The following is a 27,673-nucleotide window of genomic DNA, read 5'->3' as shown; positions in this document are numbered from 1 at the left end:
GGCTGCCCTTAACATTTTTTCCTTCATTTCAACTTTGGTGAATCTGACAATTATGTGTCTTGGAGTTGCTCTTCTTGAGGAGTATCTTTGTGGCATTCTCTGTATTTCCTGAATTTGAATGTTGGCCTCCCTTGCTAGGTTGGGGAATTTCTCCTGGATAATATTCTGCAAAGTGTTTTCCAACTTGGTTCCATTCTCCCATCACTTTCAGGTACACCAATCAGACGTAGATTTGGTCTTTTCACATAGTCCCATATTTCTTGAAGGCTTTGTTCATTTCTTTTTACTTTTTCTCTAAACTTCTCTTCTGGCTTGATTTCATTCATTTCATCTTCAATCACTGATACCCTTTCTTCCAGTTGATGGAATTGGCTACTGAAACTTGTGAAAGCGTCATGTAGTTCTCGTGCCATGGTTTTCAGCTCCATCAGGTCATTTAAGGTCTTCTCTATGCTGGTTATTCTAGTTAGCCAGTTGTCTAATCTTTTTTCAAGGTTTTTAGCTTCTTTGCCATGGGTTCGAACATCCTCCTTAACTCGGAGAAGTTTGTTATTACCGATCATGTGAAGCCGTCTTCTCTCAGCTTGTCAAAGTCATTCTCTTTGTTCCATTGCTGGCGAGGAGCTGCGTTCCTTTGGAGGAGAAGAGGAGCTCTGATTTTTAGAATTTTCAGCTTTTCTGCTCTGGTTTCTCCCCATCTTTGTGGTTTTATCTACCTTTGGTCTTTGATGATGGTGACGTACATATGGGGTTTTGGTGTGGATGCCCTTTCTGTTGGTTAGTTTTCCTTCTAACGGTCAGGACCCTCAGCTGCAGGTCTGTTCGAGTTTGCTGGAGGTCCACTCCAGACCCTGTTTGCCTGGGTATCACCAGCAGAGGCTGCAGAACCACAAATATTGCAGAACGGCAAATGTAGCTACCTGATCCTTCCTCTGGAAGCTTCATCTTAGAGGGGCACCCGGCTGTATGAGGTGTCAGTTGGCCCCTACTGGGGGGTGCCTCCCATTTAGGCTACTCGGGGGTCAGGGACCCACTTGAGGAAGCAGTCTGTCCGTTCTCAGATCTCAAACTTCATGTTGGGAGATCCACTACTCTTTTCAAAGCTCAGCTGGAAATGCAGAAATCACCTGTCTTCTGCGTCACTCATGCTGGGAACAGTAGACTGGAGCTGTTCCTATTTGGCCATCTTGGAACCTCCCCCAGCTATACCTACTTTATTGGATTTTTGCATCTCCATCAGCTGACATGGTACTTACAGCCTAGAATGAGCATACAAAAGATACTCGTTCGCTATTCGATGATGACTGAGAAACAGTCTCCCAGGATCACCATGAAATAACTAAATTGAGTTTGATTTATTTAAAAATCAGGTCCAGGTAACAAACTGCACCTGTCCCCTTGAATTGATACAAATAAAAATAAAACAGAAAAGGACAATATTTTACTTTATGGAACTTTTTATTACAAAGAATTAAAATAAAATAATAATACTTAAAATAATACTTTGACTATTATTTTATCACCTAAAGGCTTTTCTTATTATTTTATTTTTGGAGACAGAATCTCTGTCTCCCCAGCTGGAGTGCAGTGGCGCGATCTCAGCTCACTGCAACTTCTGCCTCCTGGGCTCAAGCAATTCTCCTGCCTCAGCCTCCCGAGTAGCTGGGATTACATGCATGCACCACCACACCCTGCTAATTTTTTGTATTTTTAGTAGAGACAGGGTTTCGCCATATTGCTGAGGCTGATCTCAAACTCCTGAGCTCAGGCAATCTGCCTGCCTCGGCCTCCTAAAGTGCTAGGATTACAGGCGTGAGCCACCACACCCTGCCAACCTAAAGGCTTTTCACAACTGGGAATTTACTGAATGTTGTATCATTAAAGCTAATGTGGACCTTGGATAAATGTATGCCTATTTTCTAGGAAATAATGGTGGAGCTCTTTGAAAGGGTAAAAATGGTGTTTTACCATACATAACTATGCCTGAGATTTTTGTTTTGCATTTATCTTTGGGTAAAGTTGTAAAGTTAAGCAAATCTGGAATTGAAATAATTTGATAATATCAGCTAATATTTTTCAAAGTTAGATTTTTGAGGTATAATTTACATAAGAGTTACTCTTTTTTAGAGGTATAGTTGAATGCATTTTCACAAATGTATACAATTGGATAACCACCACCATAATCTAGATATATAGGTAATGTGTAATTATAATATATATGCACTATATAATATAGGATATTTATACCACCCAAAAAGTTTTCTGTTGCTTTTTATAGTCATTCCCCAAACCCCACTCCCAGAGCTGATTGTCCCTATAGTTTTGCCTTGCCAGAATGAATAATACATTAAAGATATAGCCTTTTGTGAATGGCTTCTTTCACTTATAATACTTCTGAGTTTTGAGTTGAATTATAAGTTTCACTTATAATACATTTTGTGTTATTGCATCTATTGGTAATTGGTTTCATTTTATTGCTTTTTAGTATTTCATTTTTTTCCAGTATGTCATTTGATGGACACAATTTGTTTACCCATTCAGCAGTTGACTGATATCTGAACTGTTTCTGGGTTTCTGCTATAGAGAGTTGCTATAAACATTTTCATATAGGTCTTTATATAGACATATGTTTTCATTTCTCATGGGCAGATACTTAGAAGTAGGATTGCTGGGTCATATGGTCACTCTACTTTTTAACTTTATAAGAAACTGTCAAACCTTTTTCCAAAGTTTCTATACCATTTTGCATTCTCACTGGCAATGTATGAGAATTTAATTTGCTCTGCATCCAGGCCAGCATTTTGTATTGTTTGTATTTTTTATTTTATACATTCTAGTAAGTATGTAGTGTGGCATCTCACTGTGGTTTTACTTTTTGTTTCCCTGATGTCTAATGACGGTAGTGGATCTTTTCACATGCTTATTGATCTTTTTGATTCTAATGAAGTGTTTGTTCAAATCTTTTGACCATCTTTTCACTGGATTGTTCTCTTATTGTGTTGTAAAGATTTTTTAAAAGTAAATTCTGGATACAAGTCCTTTATTGGATATGTGTTTTGTACATATTCCCTTCTCAGTCTGTATCTTGTTGTTCTGTTTTCTTAACAGTTTTTTTCAAAGAGAAATTTGATAAAGTCCAGTATACCATTTTTTCTTTTATGCTTCATGCTTTTGTGGTTTAAGAAATCTTTGCCTAACACAAGATCACAACTACTTTCTACTGTGTTTTCTTCTAGAAGTTCTTTAGTTTTAGATTCTACATTTAGTTCTATGATTCATTTCAAGTAGATGTTAGTGTGGTGTGGGATAAAGGTTGAAGTTTCTTGTTTTATGAGTGGATGCTCAATTGTTCAAGCATTCTTTGTTGAAAAGAATATCATTTCTCTTTTATAGCTCAAATTTTATTACTTAAAATTATTTTAAGATCCACATATTAAAGTGATATGTGTAAGATATTATATATTTCTGGAAGCATGCCTATTTACACTAGTTATTATTACTTTAGGAGACAGATATTCTCTTTGTTTAAATTGCTTCCACAAAGCATACCACGAAGTACAGAGGGGACATTAGTAACTATTTTATGATGATTATGGTATTCATTTAGGCCAATTTAAGTGAATTGGAGATCCTAATTTTCTCTATAAGGAGAAAATACTTTTTCATACAAGATTATTTTTGTGGAGGCTTCATTTATGTGAAGTTTGTGCACTCATTTATTGTCATGATTATTCTTCTGTGAAACAAAAGTCTGTAGTAGATATGCTGCTGCTGCTGGTTTTAGGTAAATTGACTAAATAGTTATACAAAACTCTGTCTCTACCGTATATGAATTCAAACTGTATCAACAATTACAGAATACTATGCTAACATCTAATAAGAGAGTTAGCCCATGTAGAAGAGAAATATAAATACAGCTATCGGATCAGTCTCATGTTATTTCAGCTTCAAGGAACCTCTCAGCAAAAATGGTTTCCTTTCTCCATACATGTTGCAGGTGTTGACTGTTTTAAATGAGACTTTTTTGTTTAAAAAAAATTAAAATAAGATCATTTAGAGAACAATTCTTAGCTTGTTCAGATGATTATTTGGTTTTAAAAAATCAGCCTGGAGTTCCTCAATCTCAAATCTCCATAGCACTTAGAAGAGATGTTTTCATTTACTGAAAGGAATAGAGTTGTTTCTTAAATCAAATGTAGAGCCATTATCACTAGAGGGCAGTAAATACAAACAGATTTAGTGGATTTACTGGCACTAACGATGTTTTCAGAATACTAGCATTCATCAAAGTATAGTTTTTATAATATGAAAATACATGTAACATTCTGTTATGTAAAATATTGGTTATGAATCAATTCTAGATTATTGTCTGCCTCTAAAATATTTTTAAGGCATTTGAAAGCAAAGGGAGGCTGAGAAACACTAGTTTTCTGTGGCTATTCTGTTTAATACTTGAAGTTTAACTTTGCCTCAGAATTCTTCAAGAGACATTTAAAAATTGGATTTGCATTTGTTCAAGCTGAACAGTACTGGATATATGAGAGACCACGTTATGTAGATTTGCTTTTTGATTAATAACTACCACAACTTTTAATTCTAAGGTGAAAGGTGTAAAATAAATGTAGATCGATTATAGGATAAAATATTTTCCAATAATGTAAGTCCTACTGCAAACAGTGCTATTGCCTGGAAAACTCCTTATGTTGGAGAAGTCTAAGAGCTAATACACTTATTTTAAACAATATTTCTTAAATATTTCAAACACAAAAATATAATATACAGCTTAGAATTGATTATATTAACAGATCTATTATGTAGGCTCTAGGCTAAATATAAAACAATGCCTGAAATAGTTTTCTTTTTTTGGCAATTTAGAGTACTCTGAAACCAGACAGCCTGGGTTCAAATCCTGGCCCTGTTACTTACTACTGGCTTTGTGACCTTGAGCAAGACACTTGACCTCTCTGAGCCTTAGTTTCCCCATAATTTAGTTTTCTTTTTCCCTATTCAAAAATGCATCTTTTCTCTCTTGACCTCTGTTACAAAGTCAATAATGACAACATGTGTTAATGTATCAACTCCATCAGCAGAATTTCAAATATCCTGAAATGTCCTGAAATAGTTCAAAAAGATTGTTAATTGCTTGGGTATCCGGTAAGGACTGAGAAAACAAGGAATAGCAGGGAAGTGGCCTCTAGAAATTCTGAGGGGTATTACTAGGAAAAGTCTGAAAAAGAGAACTAACTGAACATTATGGGAATTTTTTTTTTTTCTTTTTTGAGACAAGGTCTTGCTCTGTCATCCAGGCTGGAGTACAGTGGTGCAATCATAGCTCACTGCAGCCTTAAACTCCTGGCCTCAAGCCATCCTCCCACCTCCCACCTCAGTAGTATCTGGAACTACAAGTACGTGCCACCACACCTGGCTAATTTTTAAACTTTTTGTAGAGACGGTGGTTTCTCTATGTTGCCCAGGCTGGTCTCGACCTCCTGGCCTCAAGCAATCCTCTCGCCTTGGCCTCCCAAAATGTTGGGATTACAGGCATGAGGCACTTCACCAGGCCAAGAAACTATTTTTTCTATTTCAACAAACACACTTGCATATATGTATATAAAATCATTTGGGCATTTGAGAGCAGTGGATTACAGATAACAAACCTGAGCTCTAGCTGTAACGCTGTCCCTTAAGTTGTGTTGTCAGAACTTTTCTGGACCTCAGTTCCTTGTCTGAATGTGTCGTCATCATTACATCTGCATGTGAGGGCAGCTGTATCTTGTTTACATAGCACTCCCAAACATAAGCGTGTCTCACTATATGGCAGGGCTGTCTGCCTGTGGGCACCTATTTCCTCACCCTGTCCAGAGATCTGACCATGGTGATAGTAACCACGATTCTTTAATTCAAGGCACTGTAAAGTTAGCAAAAAGATTGAGGATAAACAAATCCACTCCTAGATTCATACTGTTTATCATAGAGTTTGCATCAGCCTAGTTATATGATGAGCTGTCATATACCATTAAGAGCAAGGACTGAGTTTGCATTTCAATCCTGTCACCTATGGAGCAAGTTATTGAATATGTAAGAAGGTCCATCTTTTCATGTTAAAATAGGGATAATATTTATCTTATCGGGATGTTGCCAAGATTAGAAATGAGGTATGTAAAGTTCTTTGTGCATAGTAGGTGCCTAGTAAATGTTGTAACTTATTAAAGTTCCTTCATTAAATTTGGCGGAGCCAAGTCTGACTATAAGAATTGTATCTCTCTGGCCCTATTCAAATTTCTCTTCTAAATTATCTAGATTCTCTCTACAGATAGCAGCTACCATGGCAATAGGAAGGAGATTCTAGTCTCCTAGAAATGGAGATTAGGGAAAATGAAATGAATTTTAATTTGGCTCAGAGATTTTTGAAAAAATTTCTTATTCCCTAGGAATATGGAAACTTTCTGTGGTACTTTTTACTCAATATGATTAAATAATCTCCCTTATTGCAGCAAATTAGGGACTTATTTGAATAAGTTGAATCCTTTCACATCTAGCACCTATTAGAATGCCTGGCACATAATAGCTGCCAAATAGAAGTCTGTTGAATGAAGGGACCATCACTCACATTCAGCAGGGAGAAGAGGCTGCGGATTTTAGAGGGAAGGCAAACTGTATGTGTGTTTCTGCATAATGTTTTAAGACAAGGAGTATTATCTACTATATGTAATCTGTTTTAAATGGTTTTGATGATTTTGCTGAGGGTGAAAACCCTTGTCCTTTCCTGTCACCTATAATCAGTATAAAAATATTGATGTTTTGCATCTGCATCAGCCAACAATCTTTTTGTGGCAATAGTACACCACCTTGAGAAATACAGGGACATAATAAGATACCTTTCTGGCCTCAGAGATCCTCCACCCTGGATGAGGAGTCAAAGTTGAAGACAGTTGAAAAAAATAGAAGAGTGATTCTTAACACTGGGGAACATGCAGGAAATTTCAGGGGACAGTGATTGGGGAGTACTCCTGGTGCTTGATGGGCAGAGGCCAGGGAGGCTAGATGTCCTGGGATACATGGGACAGCCTTTCACCAGGGAGGTTTGCTGTGTGTCCCATCCAACTTCCAAAAAGTCCTAGCAGCTATTCACATAGGTGAAAAACAAAATGCATTTATAATTCTCTGAGCCTAGAACCCAACTACTTTTTACGTATAAATATTAAATATTTTTACATGGTTTTAATCCACACCAAATTTTCTAGTAATGCAGCAATAGTGTATATTGTGAGGATGGCACTTTGTTACATTTGAAACCTTTCAAAGAATCATTCATCATTTCAGGAAAAAAGAAAATTCTTCTAACATAACACCCCTGTATTCATTTTCATGCTACTGTTACTTTTGTGGTAATTCTCCACATAAGGTAAATCATAGCAAACCCTTAGATAGCACTTACTGTTCTCAGAGCCTTATGTATATGCACTAATTTAATCTTCACAACAACCCTGTAAGGTAGAAACTATTATTCTCATTTTCCATGTGAGTAAACTGAAGTATGGGAAATTTAAATAGCTTCCTCAAGGTCACACAGCTAATCAGTTATAGTAGTTTTTGACTATTTTTTAAAATGTAGTTGTGTACAAGTATTTATATTTTGTAGCATTTTTGATAGAAATTACTCATTTCTCCTTTATTTCACTGATAAGCCATTATACTGATTTTTTTTTTAAATCTATGTAGGGAGTATTTAGCCTATATGTATTCAGTACAGTATTATGAAGGAAGTGTATTTAGGAATTTCATTTCAGGATGAATACTTGTTATAAAAAGTAAAAAGTAACTGAGTCTTAAGTTTGTCAAAGAATAAAATTGATGGATGGATGGATTTTTTTTTTTTTTTAAAGGAGGGGGAAGGCAGTGAGCCTGACTGCAGAGTGTAACTTGCATTTAAATGACAAGTGGTATGATACTTCCACCTGTTCTTCAAGGAGCCTCACCAAGTATGCTTTGCCTCGAGGCCTTTGCTTTTAGCCATTCCTCACTTGGTTTTCCCTTCTCTACCCTACCTCTCACCCCTCAATCCACATGGCTTGTTTTCTTTCTTCAGATCTCCTGGTATACGTCATCTCATCAGAGGGGCTTTCCATGATCATCTTATAGCAACCTCTATCCATAATCCTTATCCCTTCTTTCCCTCCATTGTGCTTATCACCCCATGACGTATTATGTATTTATTAACTTAGTTTTGGAATATAAGCTGCAGGTGAGAAAGCTTTGTTTTGTTTACTCTATGTCCCCAGCATCCAAGGCAGTGCCTGACATAGAGTAGGAGCTTAATAAATATTGAATGAAGGGGCAGATGTAGAATCATTAGAATATGGAAAAAGGCTGGAATATTTGGTCCTAAAATATACTTTGAATGATTTAAATCTGACTGAGAAAACCAGTTTGAGGTTGGCAGAGTAGAAGGAGGAGGGTATTTTGGGCCGAGAATTTGGTAAGACAGAGATGGGATTGTCAGCTGTATAGTGAAGATGGAGGAATACTAGTCTTTCAGGAACAGAGCAAATGTAATAGAGCAGCTGAAAATAGGCTTGGCGTTGGGGATTAGGGTCAGATATGGCAGTCTGGAATTTACAGAGGGATGTGATGAAGCAGGCATTACTAGCTTTGAAGTAACAGGCTGCGGCTGGATTTGAGGAAAATTGATCTGGCAGTAGAGGTCAATATAAGACTAGAAGGGGAAAAACCAGGGGCAAGAAGATGAGCTAAGAAGCAATACAGCATTTTGGCCCTGAGACATGGAGTGCTGTGATGCAATTGAAAGGAAATATAATATATCTATTTTAAAAACAAATGATAAACTAGGGAATTTTTTTTAAATATTAATATAATAGAATGATTATCATAATGATCATTGTCACTGTCATCTTTACCGTCTGATACCTACTTATCTTCAACTTTGTACCATTTGTTGTTTTAAGTGCTTTGCATATATGGTCTCATTTAATCCTCATTTTATCTGTTCTGGTTATTTATTGCTATGTAAGAAATCACTTCAAACCTAATACTTTGAAATATGAATGTATTTTTATTAGTTTTCATGGCTTTGTGGGTTAACTGGTCTTGGCTAGACATTCTTGCTTGGCATTCCTCATATGGTTGCAGCCCAGTGGTAGCTATCTGAAAGCTGAACTGGCTGGATGGCTAAGATGGCTTCTTGCCCCTCAGGTCTGGCTCTGGGCTGGGGTGGCTGGTATTGCTGAAGACTGGCCAGGCGTGTGTGCTCTTTCTTGTGCAAGTGCTCTCTTGCGCTTTCTCTCTTCACTGTTTGTGAAGTTAACATGGACTTCTTGTAGCATAGCCTCTCAGAGTAGTCAGACCTTTTTTTTTTTTTAACCTAATGTCTTAGGGGTCCCAGTAGCACGTTCAAAGAAAGCAGGATGAGAGCTGCAAGATTTCTTATGACTTAGCCTCAGCAGTCATGCACCATCACTTGTTGGTTACACAAGCCAACTCAGATTCAATGTAGGACAGTGTGGCTCATTAAGAGTATCTTTGGAGACTAGCTGCCACAGTAATCCACTTTACAGATGAGGAAGCTGACACACTAAAAAGATTATTTGTCAGTGATTGTGCACAAAAGATTTAAACTTGCAATTCTTGTTCTCAGTACCAGAGTGAACCTGGGAAAATCATTTTTTCTCTCTAGGTCTCAACTTTATGTGGAAATGAGGGAGTTAGAGGGGGTTATATTAAAGTTACTTTCTATTTCTCTCAATCTTTTAAATATTTGGATTGAGATTATGGGAGGGGTAATGATAAGGAACAAACTGAAAGAAACAGCTTTGGATAAAAGATAGGGCTTGCTAACAAAGTTGAATGAAGGAGGGAAGGTGATGCCGTATAGGGGAACATGCCATGTTACTCAAGAATTCAGCTAGATGGTTTATATTAAACGCCTGACAGTGTCTGATGCACATGAAACACCTGTTGAATGGTAGGAAAGAGTCATAGATTCCATCTGAGATACTGGAAGAAATATAGGCTCACTGACTGAAATGGAAGTAATTATACTATAAGAACTACTTTAAATAGAAAAATGTCTCACAGTTTTGAAAAAGTTCGTCGTGACTAGCAGGGCATTCGAGAGGAGAATCTTGTATTCAGAAATGTGGCACTAAAGTTCAAGTTAGAAGTGGTCATTGAAGATTGTGGGCCTAGGGAAAACTAAAGAAGTTCAGGATCCTGGGAGTTGAGGGAGAGTAGTAGGAATGATCAAACATGTGGAACACTTCAGAGAAGTAGGGAGACCAGAGAAAAGGAGGACCTTAGTATTCCTCTGGGGGTAGCTTTAGTGGAATGTTGGAGCTTTAATTTCTTCCTTTTGTAGAGGAGTAAGAGTGATGGAAATGAATACAACAGATGTTAACAAAAGCAGAGGACTGTAGCAGCAAAAGGCCAGTAGAAACTCAGAGAGACAAAGTGTTACAGGAGTGCTTATCAGAGAGCATGCTCTCTCAGACAGACATGCCACATGTGGAAATAGTTAAATATCAGGAAGACTGCAGAGTAACCATACCAGCAAGTTGAAGCACAGAGTAGTAAGCACAGGCTTTGAGATGGAGAGGAGGTAAAATGCACAGAATTATATGCTAAAATCGACTAAAACCTAGTTTTTCCTCGTTTCTCACCCACAAGACCTCTTTAGTATTAAAGTTACAGGGTAATACTACACCAAACCAAATAGAAAATGCTGTTTTTCTGGAAAGAACTTTGATTTCTCATTTAACCCTCCTCATAAAATGTCTGATTACTCGAGCTCAATTCTGGATTCCTAAGAGCCACTCATTCCTTTCTTAACTTTGTGTACAGTTATTAAAATGTTCTGTTCTGGCTGGGCACGTTGGCTCACACCTGTAATCCCAGCACTTTGGGAGCCCGAGGTGGGCGGATCCCCTGAGGTCGGGAGTTTGAGACCAGCCTGGCCAACATGGTGAAATCCTGTCTCTGCTAAAAATACAAAAATTATCCAGGCATGGTGGTGGGCGCCTGTAATCCCAGCTTCTCGGGAGGCTGCGGCAGGAGAATCGCTTGAACCCGGGAGGCAGAGGTGACAGTGAGCCAAGATCGCACTACTGCACTCTAGCCTGGTCGACAGCGAGACTCTGTCTGTAAATAAATAAATAAATAAAATGTTCTCCTCTGATCAAAATACAGATCCTGAGTTCTATATACAAAACACTGCATTCCTTATGCATACGCAGTGCCCTAGCTTTAAGATTTCCCTCCCCCGAGAATTACAAGTGGTCCCACCCCTAGATTTTGAAGGTTTTAGAACTCTGTCGTACATAACAATAGAAACAAAAGAAGCTGAGAGCAGCCATGCCACACAGATGAGGGAATGTGTCATTGCCATCTGTGAATTCTGGACATTAGTCGTATTGTTTAATCCCTATGCCTTTATGTTGGATGAGGGGAGAACTACAGTTATATCTACATCACCAGGGAGCCACTTGTTTTGGATTTGAGAGAGGGAAGCAATTAAAATGCTCGATTGCCATTTTTGGAGCAGTTTTTATTTGGAAGGAAGGGAAGCCAGAGGACATTAAAATTTATAGAAAATGCCCTCCAAAAGGATGGGCAATTCTTAAGAATGAACTACGAATTTTGAGGAGTTTTATGGTCATTATTCATCACTGCGAGAGGGAAGCCCCATTCATCTTTCCTCAGGGTGGCCTCAGAGCTGCAGGGATACCATTATTCAATGGCGTTTGTCGGCTGAGGAGAACGCCTCCCCAGAGGCTGGCCCTTACCAACCAATCCCAAAGCAGCCTGCACCGAGGCCACACCCCCTCGCCTTATAGGCTAAGAGCTGGAATGCAATTGGTGCAGAGTTGGGGTTTTATGGGAAGGGCTTCTTGTCACTCTTCCCGGCTTCCCTGCAGTTCCTTATTTGGTAGCTTTTGACAGGTCTAGCCTTTCTTGCAACTAAGCATCTTGACATACATTATTCATTAAGCCCTGGAGCTCGGGAGAGAAAGATGCAGACCCTTAGATCTTTAGATATTCCTTTATCACGTGGATTTTCTTTATTCAGAATAGTTGCTGAATTTTGTGCCATTCTGGAGTCTTACAAATGGCATGTATTCGATGGGAAGACGGCTGGATGGGATTTAATGCGAGGCTTTCTTATGTATACTTAATTACCAGAAATCTTTAAAAACTCATACTCTGCGTGGCTTGTGGAGGTTGTTAAAATATCGAGATTTTGAAGCTAAATACATTTTAGAGCTTACTATATATATACATATATATACACACACACACACACACACACACACACACACACACACACATAATCAATCAAAAATGCCTGAAGCAAACTATTTACTGTCAGTGTCTTGGGGCTACATAAAGGTAAGACTTATTTAGCTTTTGAAAACTCCTTACTCTGATTACATAACTGATAGTTTGAACAAATTACAGTAGAGTCTAAGCTTTCTAAATAATCTTGTATTCTTTCCTTACACATGAACTAGGAAGAAATACGTGCTAATAGTGGTCAAGATAAGATTGTGTAACTTTCATCAGTTGTAGTTTGCGTGTTAAAATAGCTTTTTAGATATGCAGTAGTTCTTCTGTTTGTCGTGTGGTATATGTTTGAATTGTGCTTGAAAAATATATGGTAATTAAATACATTCATTGCAAGTAAATTATTGGGCCAAATTACTTATACTGATTTATGGATTCCAGTTAGTATGTTGCACATAAAGTTTATAAAATTAATTTGTGGCTGTTTCTAAAAATCTATACCACTTTAACCTGACGAGGAATACGTTTTTTTCACCTTTAGCTATAAAGCCCTAGGTGACATTAAAAATTGACATTACTTAACTATGTAAGTGATATTAAAGTGAAAACTTGATTGTCTATTATACTTGCAAAACTGAACAAAGTTTTTATTACACTGTTTTGTGAATCTCAAGAAATGAATAAACAATTTAATAAGATTGTGTCCATGCTTGGCAGGCTTTTTGCATGCCCTGTGGTAACATTAGCATTGTGATCCTGTCTCCACAATAGGAGGAGGTAGAAAAACCTTATTCAGTCCTAAATGAAACATCACTTCACAGATTTTTGATATCTGAGCCAATCACTTGAACCCAGGAGCCAATCACAACACGTTTTAAAAGATTCATTTTCTGTTACTCTGAGGATTTTTCAGATTGGAGTGTTTGTCGTTTGCTTTGTTTCTTTCTTTTTGAAGGACAAGTTCCCCCTTTGTTTTAGAGATTTACTTGAATTCTAAAAAAATTAGAAAACTTATTTCAGTATTGGTTGTCCAAGTAGTCATGATTCCTTACCTCTCTTTAAATCTGTGGATGATTCAGATTTTTAAAAATGTTTTTAAAATATATAGACTTCCATTATTTAAATTTTGTTAGCCATTTCTTGGCTAAAAATCTTCAGAAATGCAGAAAAGTATGGAGAGTAAATATAAGAAGCCCTCATTATCCCCCAGAATTCAGCTCCTAGCTTTCAGCCTACTCACAATCGATGTATTTTTGAAGGGCTTCATATTTGTACTATGATTATGAACCATTTGTACTATGATTATGAACAATATTGCCAAGAATCTAAATATAGAATTTTAGTACTTTTCTTTTTGAGGAAAATTTTTCCTGGACAGCTTTATGTTTAATACTGTACCTTTAAAAACATGTAAAAATATCAAATATAGATATATTTGGTCTTATGCATTTGGAAGGATTTATTTTTATGCAGTCAATGGAGTATTTGTTTAAATAACTTTGAATACTGATATCTACCAAACTTGTAATGCATCACAGTGCAGCATATTCAAATGATTTTTAGCAGAATATTGTCAGGAAAAAATAAGCAAATTTTCTTACTGTTGGACCCATACCACCTCCTTAAATATATATTGGGAGGATATATAATATACCCAGTAGCACACTGGCGTGATGTAGAAGTAAAGGAGATTACATTTAAGAACATTTTAATTTTGTTTTATTATTTTAGTTTGCTTCCTGAACAATCTTAAATGCATAATGTAAATTGAAGAATTGCAGTTCTGAAAAGCAAAATACAGTATTCAGATTCAACTGCATTTTTACTTTCCTTTATGCCTTAACTGCTGTACACAGACATTCTGATGTATAATGAGAACAAAGGATTCGAAAGCATTCACTTAGAAATCCTCCCCTGTTTTTTTAGTTGCAACCCTAAATCTGTGTATTGTTTTCAGACTACTTAGGCCAAAAACAATTAGAAATTCATCAATGGAAAATATTTAGAGGTCACTTAAAAAAATAAACTAAATGCTTAAATGGTTCTGCATTTTACAATCGGTTCGTTTCAAACAGCAGTTTAATGTTTTGTCCCTTCTAAATTTATTAATTGAGAAATATGATGGGATTTCCCAGAAGAATACATTGTATTAGCTTTAAATCAGTCCTTCCCCTTTTGGTAATTTTATGTAGTTATCTTAGTAAATATTATATAATTATTTTTAGATGAGAGAAGTATCACATTTTTAAATGTTTGTTGAATGATCTAGTGCATTTTTTTTAGTACATCTAGCTATGCACTCCAAAACCAATTTGTGAGATCAACTACCAGTTGAGAAAGCACTTATGGTAATTTTTGTGGTTATTAATTTAGCTTTGCTGGACTGAAACTTTTATATGGATAGCAAAAAAGGAAAACAATGTTAATTCCTTTTAGAAAATACCCTTGTGTTATAACTTAATGTACGCTTGAGAATTATCTTTAGGAAATTCCTTATACTGTCTTCCTAGGGAAGAGAGGTAATTGCTTCAAATATTGTCTTTTATAATTATGTTAAAATGAAATGTTGACTTCCTTGGAGTCCCTTATAAGCCTTGGTAGGGAGGCGGGCATGTGATGGAGGATTTCTCCAATCCATGTTTTTGTGTTTTAAACAAAGGCTGGAAAGTACTCTGGGAATAATGTATATGACCAGAAAGATGAACATGCAGTATGTCACTTATCTAGTCTGCACAATATTTAGATTCCTTTCATTGGCTTTGTTCTTCAGTTATTTGTACTAACTGGCTATTTTGGTGAATTGTTTAAGCAAACTGCCAGGAAAATTATACTTCATTCTTTATATTCTTTTAGAAAAATCCAATAATATATGTAGCATATCTGCAGGTAGCATCCACATGTTCTCCTTGGGCAACATAATCCTTATACTAGGTTGTGTACAAGTTAGAAGATGAACCTGTGATAACTGGGTCTCTATCTATCTTTATCAATCACTCCCAGAAGGCTTCCCTTGTTTTGCTTTATTGAGAGAAGTGCAAGGAGGGCAGCAGTTCCTGTATAGACTGCTGAGATTCTAGCAATGGTGAAAGCCTTGCCTCTTCTCCCATCTTTTATAAAAAAAAAAAAAAAAAAAGGACTTTGTCATGACCAAGTAGTTCTTAATAGCAACTTTTAGCTCATAACATGAACAATTTTAGGTCAAAGAGATATTTCACTGAATGTTTATCTGGTCTGTATATCTGGTCAGTATATTTCACTGAATGTTTAACACTGAATGTTAAAATGTTTAGCAGACTCTTTTCTTTGGAATATGCTTTGCCTAATGAGTATATTTTTCCAAGTGTGAATTTATCTGTAAAGCAAAGATTTTTTTTATTATTATACTTTAAGTTCTGATATACATGTGCAGAATGTGCAGGTTTGTTACATAGGTATACATGTGCCATGGTCGTTTGCTGCACCCATCAACCTGTCATCTACATTAGGTATTTCGCCTAATGTTGTCCCTCCCCTCCCTACCCGCTGACAGGCCCTGGTGTGTGATGTTCCCTTCTCTGTGTCCATGTGTTCTCATTGTTCAACTCCCACTTATGAGTGAGAACATGTGGTGTTTGGTTTTCTGTTGCTGTGTTAGTTTGCTGAGAATGATGGTTTCCAGCTTCATTCATGTCCCTGCAAAGGACATGAACTCATCCCTTTTTATGGCTACATAGTATTCCATGGTGTATATGTGCCACATTTTCTTAATCCAGTCTATCACTGATGGACATTTGGGTTGGCTCCAAGTCTTAAGCAAACAGTTTTTTTAAACCTGTGTATGCATAACATTTTAGCTGTGCTTTTGAGACATAGCTATGGTTTCCCATACTAATGCTATTCCAAATTCTTTATGGGATTTGAGAAAGAGGAGCTAGCTATTTAAGTAACTATTTTTATGGTTATAACTACAGTCAAATCCTTCATCTGTCTGACCTGCAATGATAAAAATCAGCTATTACTTTAAAAGGCCCAAAAGTTATGGACCAAGTGCCAGAAAGTGAGCTGGGAGAAAGAACTCAAATAATATTGAGCATCTACTATGTGCCAGGCTAAATAGAAGACACTTTCTATATTAGCTCATTAAATTATATGATAGCCTATAATTTACTCAAGAAAATATAACTTTGTAAAGAGAGACAGAAAAAATTTTGAACTCCATTATAAATGTCTACAAATATTCTTAGAAGGCCCAAAGTTTATTTTTTTCAGTAGGTTATAAGATATAATGCTGAGTGAACACAAGCAGTAACCTATGTTCTGTATACCACCTAATGCCAGTTTTAAAAATATGTATTCACATACAAGTGTAGAAAAAAGGCATAGAAGGAAATTTAACAAATTATCTGTGGTTATCTTCCAGCAATGGGGATTTACATTATTTTCTTTTTTTGATATAGCTTTCTAAGTTTTCTATAGCACATGTACATTTTATACTTAGAAAGGAGTTATAAAAACATATGAACAAAGAAGTGAATTTAGTGTGTTCCTGAGTTTGAGACTAAGCTTTCTAGACCAGTAATTTAACAACCAGAATTTGTACTGGTCATGCCAGTTCTTTGTTTTTTTGTGTGTTTGTTTTTTCCCCAGCATTTATTATTTTGGGCACAGGAAGGGGAACATCACACACCGGGCCTGTTGTGGGGTGGGGGTAGGGGGGAGGGAAAGCATTAGGAGATATACCCAATGTAAATGATGAGTTCTTTGTTTTTGACTACGCTGGAATGCGAATACACATTTCTCTCATCCAACAGTCCATTGAAATGGTTGAGGGTATTTTGTTTGTTTTGATAACAGTTAAATGCTGAGTTAAAACTTAATCTAGATGGTCTATAAGATTGACTTTGGAAGTCATTTAGCAAACGGTATAGAGTTAGGCCATCTTGGTATGAATTATGCAGAGAAGCAAAATAATTCTAAATAATTAAATACTGAGTAAGAATTATATTTCAAACATCACTAAAATATAAACTCAACACTTACCTTCATACTTAAATGAGAATTTATGGTGAAATTTCAAATTTTAAAGGCTAATCTGATGATTAGAGTAAATGTGTCTGATTTTTTTTTTTGTCAAGTATCTAATAGCAGTTACTCTATGTGTAGAAAAAATACATTGTTTCTGTATTTAAAGGCAAATATTAAAGGCTTATTAACAGGCCTTGTCAGGCTGTTTTCAGAGTCAAAGGACTCTGAAATGCTTAATGCTTAAGAAACAGCTGATGGGGGTGGGACAAGCGTAAAATCTTTGGGAGTTTTGGATACTGGTAATGCCATGTGGTGTTGGTAGGTTAATTCCAGTGTTTCTTTCAATGAAATAGGCACTATGGCATCAGTAATAAAAATTGTGAAGTAGATTATTGAAAATTGACCTGTTTCCTATTTAGTGACTTGGGAAAATGGTAAATTTTGTGGATGTTGAGAAACAATAAATGTTATACTCTTACTTGAAAAACAGCTTTTAAAAGGAAACATTATACAGTATTTATTTAAATATTTTACTTCTCCATAGTTGTGGAAGAATACTCAAGTCTATTAAGTTTTGCTTTGGAGTAAAAGACTAAATTTTAAGCCCTTGATCAGTATATATATTCATTTCTACTAATGATAAATTAATTGAAGAAAGCATTCCATGTTTTATTGTATGGCGACGCTTTTATGTGCTATAAATTAGTTTCTCTCTTCTCTAAATAACTAATAATACATCTTAATTTTTAATTCCCTTTTCTTTGCTTATTTCTCCTGATTTTCCCTTCCTCCCTTGAGAGTCTAAATTTGTGCTGGTCAATCTGGTGGCCATGAGCCACGTGTGATTATTTAAATTAAAAGTAGTTAAAATTAAATAAAATTCAAAATTTGATTTCTCATTTGCACTAGCCACATTTCAAATGCTTAGTAACCACCTGTGGCTAGTGACTGCTAAAATTGGCAGCACAGATTATGGTGTTTTTCCCTCATTGAAGAAAATTCTGCTGGAAGGCACTGTTCTAAATTGTCAGGACAACGTAAAAATTCTTTGGGCATATCTTCCTGTATCTCAGAGTATGCATATATATTTCGCTTAAACTTTCCTCTTCTATTATTTCATTTTACTTTTCTGTTTTTCAGTTTAAAAGGATGCTTAATCGGGAGCTCACCCATCTCTCTGAAATGAGTCGGTCTGGAAATCAAGTGTCAGAGTTTATATCAAACACATTCTTAGGTGAGAATAACAACATGCAATTACGATTTTTTTCTTCAGTTGTTTGCTTGTTTGTTTTTGTAGGAGGATTGGGGTGCCAACTCATTTTGGAAACCAAACAAGCGTTAGAAGTTCTATTTGTTTTCATTCGTCATATTAATAATTTGACACTATACGCCTCTGAGTTTTAGAGTTGCAGGTGACAAAGTACATTTTCTTAGTTTTATTTAGGACTTTAGGAATTCTTGAATTTAGATTATGTATTGCCATTTTTTCATAGTACCAAACTGTAAAATATGTTTTATAGAGAGATCTATTCATATATTCAACAAATTCTTATTAAATGCCAGCCATTGTTGGGCTATAGGTGTTTAATGATAAATTAGAAATGATTCCTGCCCTCGATGAATTTACCGTCTCGTGGACATCAAGCCTAGTAAACTGGTGGGCAGATAAAATACAAATGCTAAATAAAAGTTTGCTAATAATAGCTGAGTTTGGTGTCCTGGGACAACTCTTGTACCTCATCCACAGAAAGAAAATGCAGTAAATAAAGGTCAGTAATTTGAATGTATCCTGGACTTACTTTCAAAACAAAATTGCTGTTATATGTAGTTAACATTTATTAAACACTTATGGAACATGTTCTATGTATAAGGATGAGTTAGAGTTGCTCATCACTGCCTTGAAATCGTGGATGAAAGTAGGAAGATATCTTAGGTCTTTTACTATAGAATACAATTAGCTTATGTACATATTCACTTATCAGGTAATATTTATGATTCTCTATGCTCCGATAAAACCTGGGGATTTAACCCTTATCTCACTATCATACAGAAATAAAAAGTAGCAGAATTAATCTAAGTCATCCAAAACCTGCTGTTTCAGCTCCCACAGTGTTACCCATTTCAGTTAGCTGTTAGTTTTATATACTGCTGTTTTCATGACATTTGTGTATAAAGTTTCTACCATTTCAAAGTATGTATTGAAACTGTAGTCCTTAGTTGGCAAGAACAATTTTCAGTTCACTAAGTCAATTTCAAAAAGGAATGGAATTGAACAGTGGAAATAACCACCTGTTGTGTATTCTGAGTCTGCTGTCATGCTAAGTCCTGCAGCATTTTTTATTAGGACATTGTATCAAAGAAGTAACCATGGAATACATTTGATATTATTATTTTGTAATGGAACTTATTTGCTTAATTTTGTGTTTGAAGATATCAAATTAAGTCCAATACAAATGTAAATACTGAACTCTCTAAAAGGAAACTTTTTAGTTGCAAACATTTCCTGGAATATATAATGATCAATTATAATCCTTCCAATTATGCATATGATGATATAAAACAGAATTAATAATTAATATAGAATATCTTCTAAATTTCTCAAGATAAGCAACATGAAGTGGAAATTCCTTCTCCAACTCAGAAGGAAAAGGAGAAAAAGAAAAGACCAATGTCTCAGATCAGTGGAGTCAAGAAATTGATGCACAGCTCTAGTCTGACTAATTCAAGTATCCCAAGGTTTGGAGTTAAAACTGAACAAGAAGATGTCCTTGCCAAGGTATGATGAGTTCAAAGATCAGGATCATAAATATTAAATGATGCCCTTTCATGAATATTCACTTCTAGTCTTTTAAATGGATAGAAAAGTTTATTAATGGGGTTTTTTTTTTTTTTGAAGATGGGAAGGCATTTTATAAAGCTCCCTTTAAAGTGCCTTAGACAGGTAGTTTGGTATGTTTTAGGGGCTTGGGGGGCGATTATTTGCATCTTCATTTCATTGTTTGGCCTTAAAGAGTTAGAAATCTGTCACGTCTTCTGGGTTTTAGGAAAACAGTTAACGTTTTGTGAATAGATTTTATCCATTAAAGAAGCGCTTTGTGATTGATACTTAAAGTACATAAATATGTTGTAATGTCAAAGTCACAAGGTTAAGCCATACTATTCAATTTTCAGTACATTTAAGTAAATGTGCCTAAAGTTTGCCTATGCTTACATGGTGTGTCTGTTAACATTTAAAATGAACCATTGTTTAAAAAATCTAACAATCTTTACACTGAAGTCTGTTTTGTTTTGTTTTGTTTGAGACATAGTCTCGCCCTGTCACCCAGGTTGGAGTGCAGAGTGCAGTGGCGCGATCTTGGCTCACTACAACCTCTGCCTCCTGGGTTCAAGCAATTCTCCTGCCTCAGCCTCTCAAGTAGCTGGGATTGCAGGCACACACCACGACACCTGACTAATTTTTTTTATTTTTAGTGGAGATGGGGTTTCACTATGTTGGGCAGGCTGGTTTCAAACTCCTGACCTCAAGTGATCTGCCCGCCTCAGCCTCCCAAATTTCTGGGATTACAGGCTTGAGCCTCCATGCCCGGCCACCTAAGGTCTGTAATTTTTAAATGATTGTGTTCATTGAGTCATATTTTACTCCACTTTCTAATATTTTAGTATCTTTTTTTTTTTTCACTCCAGGAACTAGAAGATGTGAACAAATGGGGTCTTCATGTTTTCAGAATAGCAGAGTTGTCTGGTAACCGGCCCTTGACTGTTATCATGCACACCATTTTTCAGGTAAGGTGGTTGAGTTCTATTACATTTATTTTATTTAGGAACTTAATGTCCAGTCTGTAGCTTGTGCATACATTTTGTCTTTTTTAATATTCCCCATCTTTTGCTTATTTTTATAATTTTATCCTTATTTGCTCCTTTGCCAAGGGACAAGATACAGAAAGGTGGAGTGTGGATAAACCACAAAAAACATCAATTTTGTTTTTTTTTTTTTGCATTTAAGAAAAAGATGTGATATAGCCAAATTGAAGCAATTTATTAAAATAATAATTTAGACATCATCTTAGTCATCTGAACCTGACTGGCATAGAGAATGGAGTACTAACTTAAAAAAAATGAATAAAGCCCCTGCTGGCTAACCTTAGAATATAGTTTTTTCAGTCACTTTCTTGTGTTCTACTTCTTTCTTCATATCCATTTCTCTTATTGACCCTTTGCTCCAGGCTCAGGGTGGGATTTAAATGAGAAGTTAAGGCTGTTGTAGATACCTTGGGACTGGAATGGGAAACTTCAGCCCTAGAGAGGACGTTGATTTTTAGTTCGTGTGATGCAGGGGTTGAGTTAATAGTGCTTGACTGGAGCTGCCTCCATGATAATGGGACATAGAAACTTTTAGAGTTGGCAGCTCATTCCTGACACCATACAGCTAGGGCGTAGTATTCTTGGGTTCCAGCAGGACAACCCAACTCTGGTTTTGTCCCAGAGTCCCTGGATCTTCTCAGAGGTTCCCATTTTCCTCACTAGACATGTGAGAGTGCATTTGCCATTTCCAGGTTATCCACTGGCAACACTGGTGTGTGATTTTTTTTTTTTTTAAACATACTCTATGGAGAAATTTTTCACATAAAGACAAAAATGTTGATGATTTTTTTTTTCCTACAGGAACGGGATTTATTAAAAACGTTTAAAATTCCAGTAGATACTTTAATTACATATCTTATGACTCTCGAAGACCATTACCATGCTGATGTGGCCTATCACAACAATATCCATGCTGCAGATGTTGTCCAGTCTACTCATGTGCTATTATCTACACCTGCTTTAGAGGTAAATCTGTTTCTGAAATTTCAAGAACACTAACTTGCCACTCATAAAGGTCTATTAAACTTTTATCTGAAGGGTTTTCAATGGAGAAGATAATTGGATTCATTGGAAGTATAATTTATTGACTTATGGGGGAAAATGCTATAGTTAATAGACAATCAAGTCTTTGATGGATTTTGCTTATGAAAGTTGGTCACAGATTTAGTGATTGATCTGTTTATGATATTGCTTCTTTGAAATGATCCACTGGACATTTCATAAAGCACATCTGGTTTATTCACTTTTTGTTAATTTGTTTTCTTGAAATCTAGTCTGACGGCCTTTATTTATAGGCCAAAGAATGTTTTATAAAACATAAGCTATATATTGACATTTTTTCATAGAATATATTAGAATACTTTAATTTTTCTAAATCCTAAGAAGTTATTTCATTAGTTGTTTACTAAAGTAATTTGATTTTCTTAAAATATATTTTTAAGAAATATATTTTATAACTCAGTTTGTTTTCATTATAAAATTATGTTAATAACTCATCATGTGGGTGAGTGATTCTCAACTGGAGATGGTTTCTCTTCCCCTTTCTTTCCCTCCTGCCACCACCAGGGACATTTGGCAATGTCTGGAGGCATTTTTGGTTGTCACAACTATCACATTTTTAGTTGTACATGATACTGGCATCTTGCTGGTAGAGGCCAGGAATTCCGCTAAAAATCCTACAATGCACAGGACAGCCTCCCACGCAAAGAGTTATTGGGCCCAAAATGTCAATAGTGCTGAAGTTGAGAAACCCTGGTTTCGATGAAAGAAAAGAATTGGCTTATGTCTTACTAATTTTATGTACATTTTCAGAATATTCTTAGACATCTTAAATATTTAGAAAATAAACTATTGTTTTCTTTTAAAAGAATTTCAGAGTTTTAATATTTTAAAAAATACAGTGAATGGAAAACATTTGATCATGAGATATAATAAAATTAGATAAAATATTTTCTTCCAAGATTATACTTTAAAAGTTCATAAGTATCTAAGACTCTCCCTTGACACATTGTAACACATTTTGAAGCTTCATTTTGTTTTCCATTTAAATTCTAGAGATTTCTCATTTGTTTATACTTTTAATTCATATCATTGTAGAATAGTAATGTTATCTATATTGTCTGATTTTCCAGGCTGTGTTTACAGATTTGGAGATTCTTGCAGCAATTTTTGCCAGTGCAATACATGACGTAGATCATCCTGGTGTGTCCAATCAATTTCTGATCAATACAAGTAAGTAAACTTTATTTTTGCAGAACACATTTTTCCTTTGTACATTTTAGAATGACTAAGGATCTTTATAAACTCAGAGTCTTCCAGAGCCATAATGTTCTTTTGAGATGTGTATATATGTGTTTTAGTGATAGTGCATGTTAATGTAATTTAACTGAAAATTATCATTATATCCCTTGAGGCGTGTGATATTTGAAAAATGTGTTCCAGTTCTCTTTAAAAGTAATATATTGCTGTGTTACTAGACAAGGGTAATTAAAAATGAAAGTGTGCAGAAAGATTTAGAAAGTTGTATTGGCCCTAAAGTGTTAAATAAAAAAAAAAGTTATGAGAATTAATGCTAAGTGTTCCTCACTTTATGTAGGTCATCACTTAATCCTCTTCAGAGGCCATAGCTTCCCTTCCTCCTCCATGCCCAACCCCTGTTCTTTCCTTTTTAAAATCTTCTAATAAGGGTAATAGGAACTTCTTTTTTTTCAACCATTTGGTTTTTTCTCACTGTTAACATCTCACCTTGTAAGAAGTCATCACTGAATTTGGAAATATAAGGAATGGTAGAGACTGTTTAATATGGAGCATCTCTGACATTGCCGCACAGAAAGCCTCTGTAGGAAATGTTTAGGTAATGCTTGAGCTATCCCTTCGTAAAGAGATTTAGGTTTATAGAAATTCTATTTGGTACTTGAAGTTAATTGGTAAGTGATTTAAGTGAACAATGACTTAATTCCCTCCCATATGGTAGAATATAAATTATGGTAGATTATAAAATCATAAATTCACTTTTATATATAAAAAATATGCAAAGTTGTTGAAAATGTTGTATGCTTAAGAATCCACCTTTCTTTCATTTTTGCTTGAGTCTGTGGATGATAGTCTTCTTGTGCCTATAGCAATCTAGCTATAGAATTATTTATGAATTCACCATTCATTTCCTGTACTTTGCTGTAGCCAGATTTAAAGAAGGAATGTAAAGGTAACCTTGTTTTGAGAGATTTATTCAGAGCTTTAGGATTATTCACCTATTTTTATATCTTGTAATGGCCTCTGGACTATCCTATAGCAAAATATACTCTAGTGACTCATCCACGTAGAGGATCGGAAAAGTCAGGGATTTCCTGAGATGTGTGGTTAGTCAAGTATTTTTTTAGAAGTTTAGTTTAGGAACTTACTTATTTATCCAGATTAGACAGGATAACATTTCATATTCTACCTACCTATGAGCACCTATAATGAGGTACTTTTAGAACTCATCAAAGCATACATATAAATATTAATACACATTGGATGCAGCTCCCTGCATTCACATGGTATCAGTGGGGAGGGTTCATGATGTCCTTTCTAAGAAGTGCAGGGAGGTCATGCAATACAGTACATGCTGGCACCTTACATGAGCCTGGCCTGATTTGTTATTTTGGTGCTTATGAATGTCTTGAGATATTCTGAATTTTATCAATTTTTAGTAAATACATAAAATGTATTTTTACATAAAATTTTTGTGTTAAAGATATATATATATATATTTCTTAAACACCAAACATTCAGACTGGTATGTTTTCTTTGCATTCTATTATATACCACATTATATGTTCCCTTAGAATTAAGAGTAGATTTAGAGAACAAATTAAAACAACTGATAGAAAGGTCACTGTCTTCCAAGTACTCTGATATATTTTTTAAGGGTAATGAGGACGTGCTCTATTCTTCATTCTTTTGAGCCCTTAAAGCAGCAGTCCCCAATGTTCTTGGCACCAGGGACCAGGTTTTGTGGAAGACAATTTTTCCATAAACTGGGGGAGTAGGGAGAGAATGGTTTTGGGATGAAACTGTTCCATCTCAGATCATCAGGCATTAGTTAGATTCTCATAAGAAACGCACAACCTAGATCCCTTGCATGAGCAGTTCACAGTAGGGTTCACGCTCCTAGGAGAATCTAATGTCCCTGCTGATCTGACAGGAGGCGGAGCTCAGGCAATACTGATGCGGGCTTGCCTGCTGCTCACCTCCTCCTATGCAGCCCAGTTCCTGACAGGCCACGGACCGATACTGGTCCACAGCCGATGGGTGGATCGGGGACCCCTGCTTTAAAGGGCACTTGGGCTTTGACTGGCACCTGGAGGACCCTGGTGGTCATCAGGGTCCCTGTGCAGTCTGCCATTTAAGCTAACAAGGCCTCAGTCTACAGATGAATCTGATACTCTAAAGTTTGAGAACCAATGAAATAGTGGAGGAAACTGAAGAAGATAATTTTATCTCCTTAGGATGTCTGTTTGTTTAAAGTCATTTTGCTGGTGACCTGCCTGGGATGGAAGGATAACTAATCCTGCTGCTGCAAATTCTTTGTGATTTAGTAATATTGCAATGATCTCCTTTCTGTGTGACCAAAGCGACACAGGGAAGTTCACAGTTGCCAGAGTAGCTTTGGATTGCTAAGGTTTTTTTGAGGGTGAGGTGTGATGAGGCTGTGTTATTCCTGAGGGAATGAATCAGCATTGTCACTTTGTACAGGAAAGTATCCCAGGGTTGTTCAGGGCCCCGGGGCATTATCAAAATTGCTGCCTTAGTTAGCTTGGTTTGGCTAGGGATCATGTAAGAGAATTATCTTCCCAGCATGCAGTTAAAGGAGTCCTTCTAATAACTTGTAAACTTGTGATATGTAGCTTCGTGAAATATTTTATCAAAATTTGTGCTTATTTTTAGTTTGCAGTAAACCTTTTTTAAAATTTGACTTTATATTTTATGGATGGCTTGAGCATCCATGTGTCAAGCCAGCACATTCTCAGCTCTTGCCTCAGAGCTGGAGCTGCCATCCTGTCCAAAGCCTGCAGCTGAAGCCATATTTCTTATAATAAAGAATTCTAAAGACCTCTGATTATCAAATTTATAAACCCATAGTTGGTTACTTGTCTTACTTTAAGGAAGCTACGGAAGCACTGAGAGCTTAAGGCACATGGGGGGCGCTGGGGATTCCCTTGGCTGGTTCCCAGGGCAGTTAATCCTCCTGCTTCTTACATGTGCTCTTCGTTTTTCTTAATTATTTCAGTTGTTTTAGCTTTAGGTGCCAAATGATTTTATACTAATTGTAATTTACACTCGTTGAAAGCATGCTGGAGGTTCTGCAAGCAGAGAGAACAATTCTACCTGGTAGAGTTGGTTAAGCTATAATAAATGATTTGAGTGTGGGGACTGTGAACAGGATTTAGAGAAATTGAAATTTCAGGCAGGAAGCTGCGTAAATATTTTTTAAGGATGATGTATATAAATAAATCCATAGAACGGGTGCAGTGGCTCACTCCTATAATCCCAGCACTTTGGGAGGCCAAGATGGGTGAATCACTGACGTCAGGAGTTCGGAGACCAGCCTGGCCAACAAGGTGAAACCCTGTCTTTACAAAAAAAAAATACAAAAAAATTAGCCAGGTGTAGTGGTGCATGCCTGTATTCCCAGCCACTCAGGTGGCTGAGGCAGGAGAATTGCTTGAACCTGGGAGGTGGAGGTTGCAGTGAGCCGAGATCATACCATCGCACTCCAGCCTGGACAAGAGCAGAAACTCCATCTCAAAAAAATAAATAAATAAATAGATAAATCCATAAAATGTAAATAGCATCATGAACTTTTGAATATAAAATGCTGGAGGGTATATTTAACTTTTAGCTTTATTTTCTGGAGAAAATAGTGTCAAAAGTACACAATATAGCATTAAATTTTACTTGGCCAATGAATTATTTTTGTTAATAGCAAAGATGCCTAAGTTTGGGGCAGAAAGATTTATTCACATTAGTGATGCATTCAAAGCATGTGGTTTTTGGTTTCCAAGAGCAGAGGCATTTCATTATATTAAGACGTATCTAGCTGTCAGTATACACTTTATTTCTCTACTCTTATTTTGAAATTAAAATTTTCATAGCTACACTAGATTGTATGTAGAATTTTATTTTTCTGTATAAAACCACACCTTCAAAATAAGGATAAATTCATGTTTATCAAATGTGATTATATAGATATAGCTACAGAGATTATTTTATTCAACAAAAATGTACTGCAAGCCTACGAAATATTATAATAAATATTGTTTCAGGCACTCAGAACACATGGGTGGACAAGACAAATCCCTGGCTCATAAGAGCTGGCATTCTGCTAGAAAAGGTGGAGCATAATAAGTGAATTTGTGGCATGTGATGGTACTAAGTGCTATGGAGGAAAATAGTGCAGGGTGAGGGCATAGAGAGTGGAGTGATGAATGAGGCGGTTTCCTTGACAACTAAATATTAAGTTAAAACC

The 27,673-nt window shown here is 36.1% G+C and overlaps 1 protein-coding gene across 8 annotated transcripts in view; it reads left to right on the top strand.

Annotated features, from left to right (window-relative positions):
* The window catches only part of PDE4D (phosphodiesterase 4D), a 1,555,180-nt gene that overhangs the window by 1,513,312 nt on the left and 14,195 nt on the right, over positions 1–27,673 (top strand). For 7 of the 8 annotated variants that reach the window (XM_063664836.1, XM_063664835.1, XM_054489823.2 and 4 more), the window contains 5 exons: positions 18,442–18,535; positions 19,905–20,077; positions 20,986–21,084; positions 21,964–22,128; positions 23,295–23,394. In XM_063664836.1, coding sequence (XP_063520906.1) covers positions 18,442–18,535; positions 19,905–20,077; positions 20,986–21,084; positions 21,964–22,128; positions 23,295–23,394 — 631 coding nt within the window. Of the gene's footprint in view, positions 1–12,347; positions 12,403–18,441; positions 18,536–19,904; positions 20,078–20,985; positions 21,085–21,963; positions 22,129–23,294; positions 23,395–27,673 lie in introns of those variants that run through there. The other variant, XM_063664837.1, reaches the window with a different exon arrangement.

This window comes from Pongo pygmaeus, chromosome 4 (assembly GCF_028885625.2).
Source record: "Pongo pygmaeus isolate AG05252 chromosome 4, NHGRI_mPonPyg2-v2.0_pri, whole genome shotgun sequence".
Lineage (NCBI taxonomy): Eukaryota > Metazoa > Chordata > Mammalia > Primates > Hominidae > Pongo > Pongo pygmaeus.
Note: the sequence above shows the minus strand (reverse complement) of the source record. Positions and strands in the feature narration are given on the sequence as shown.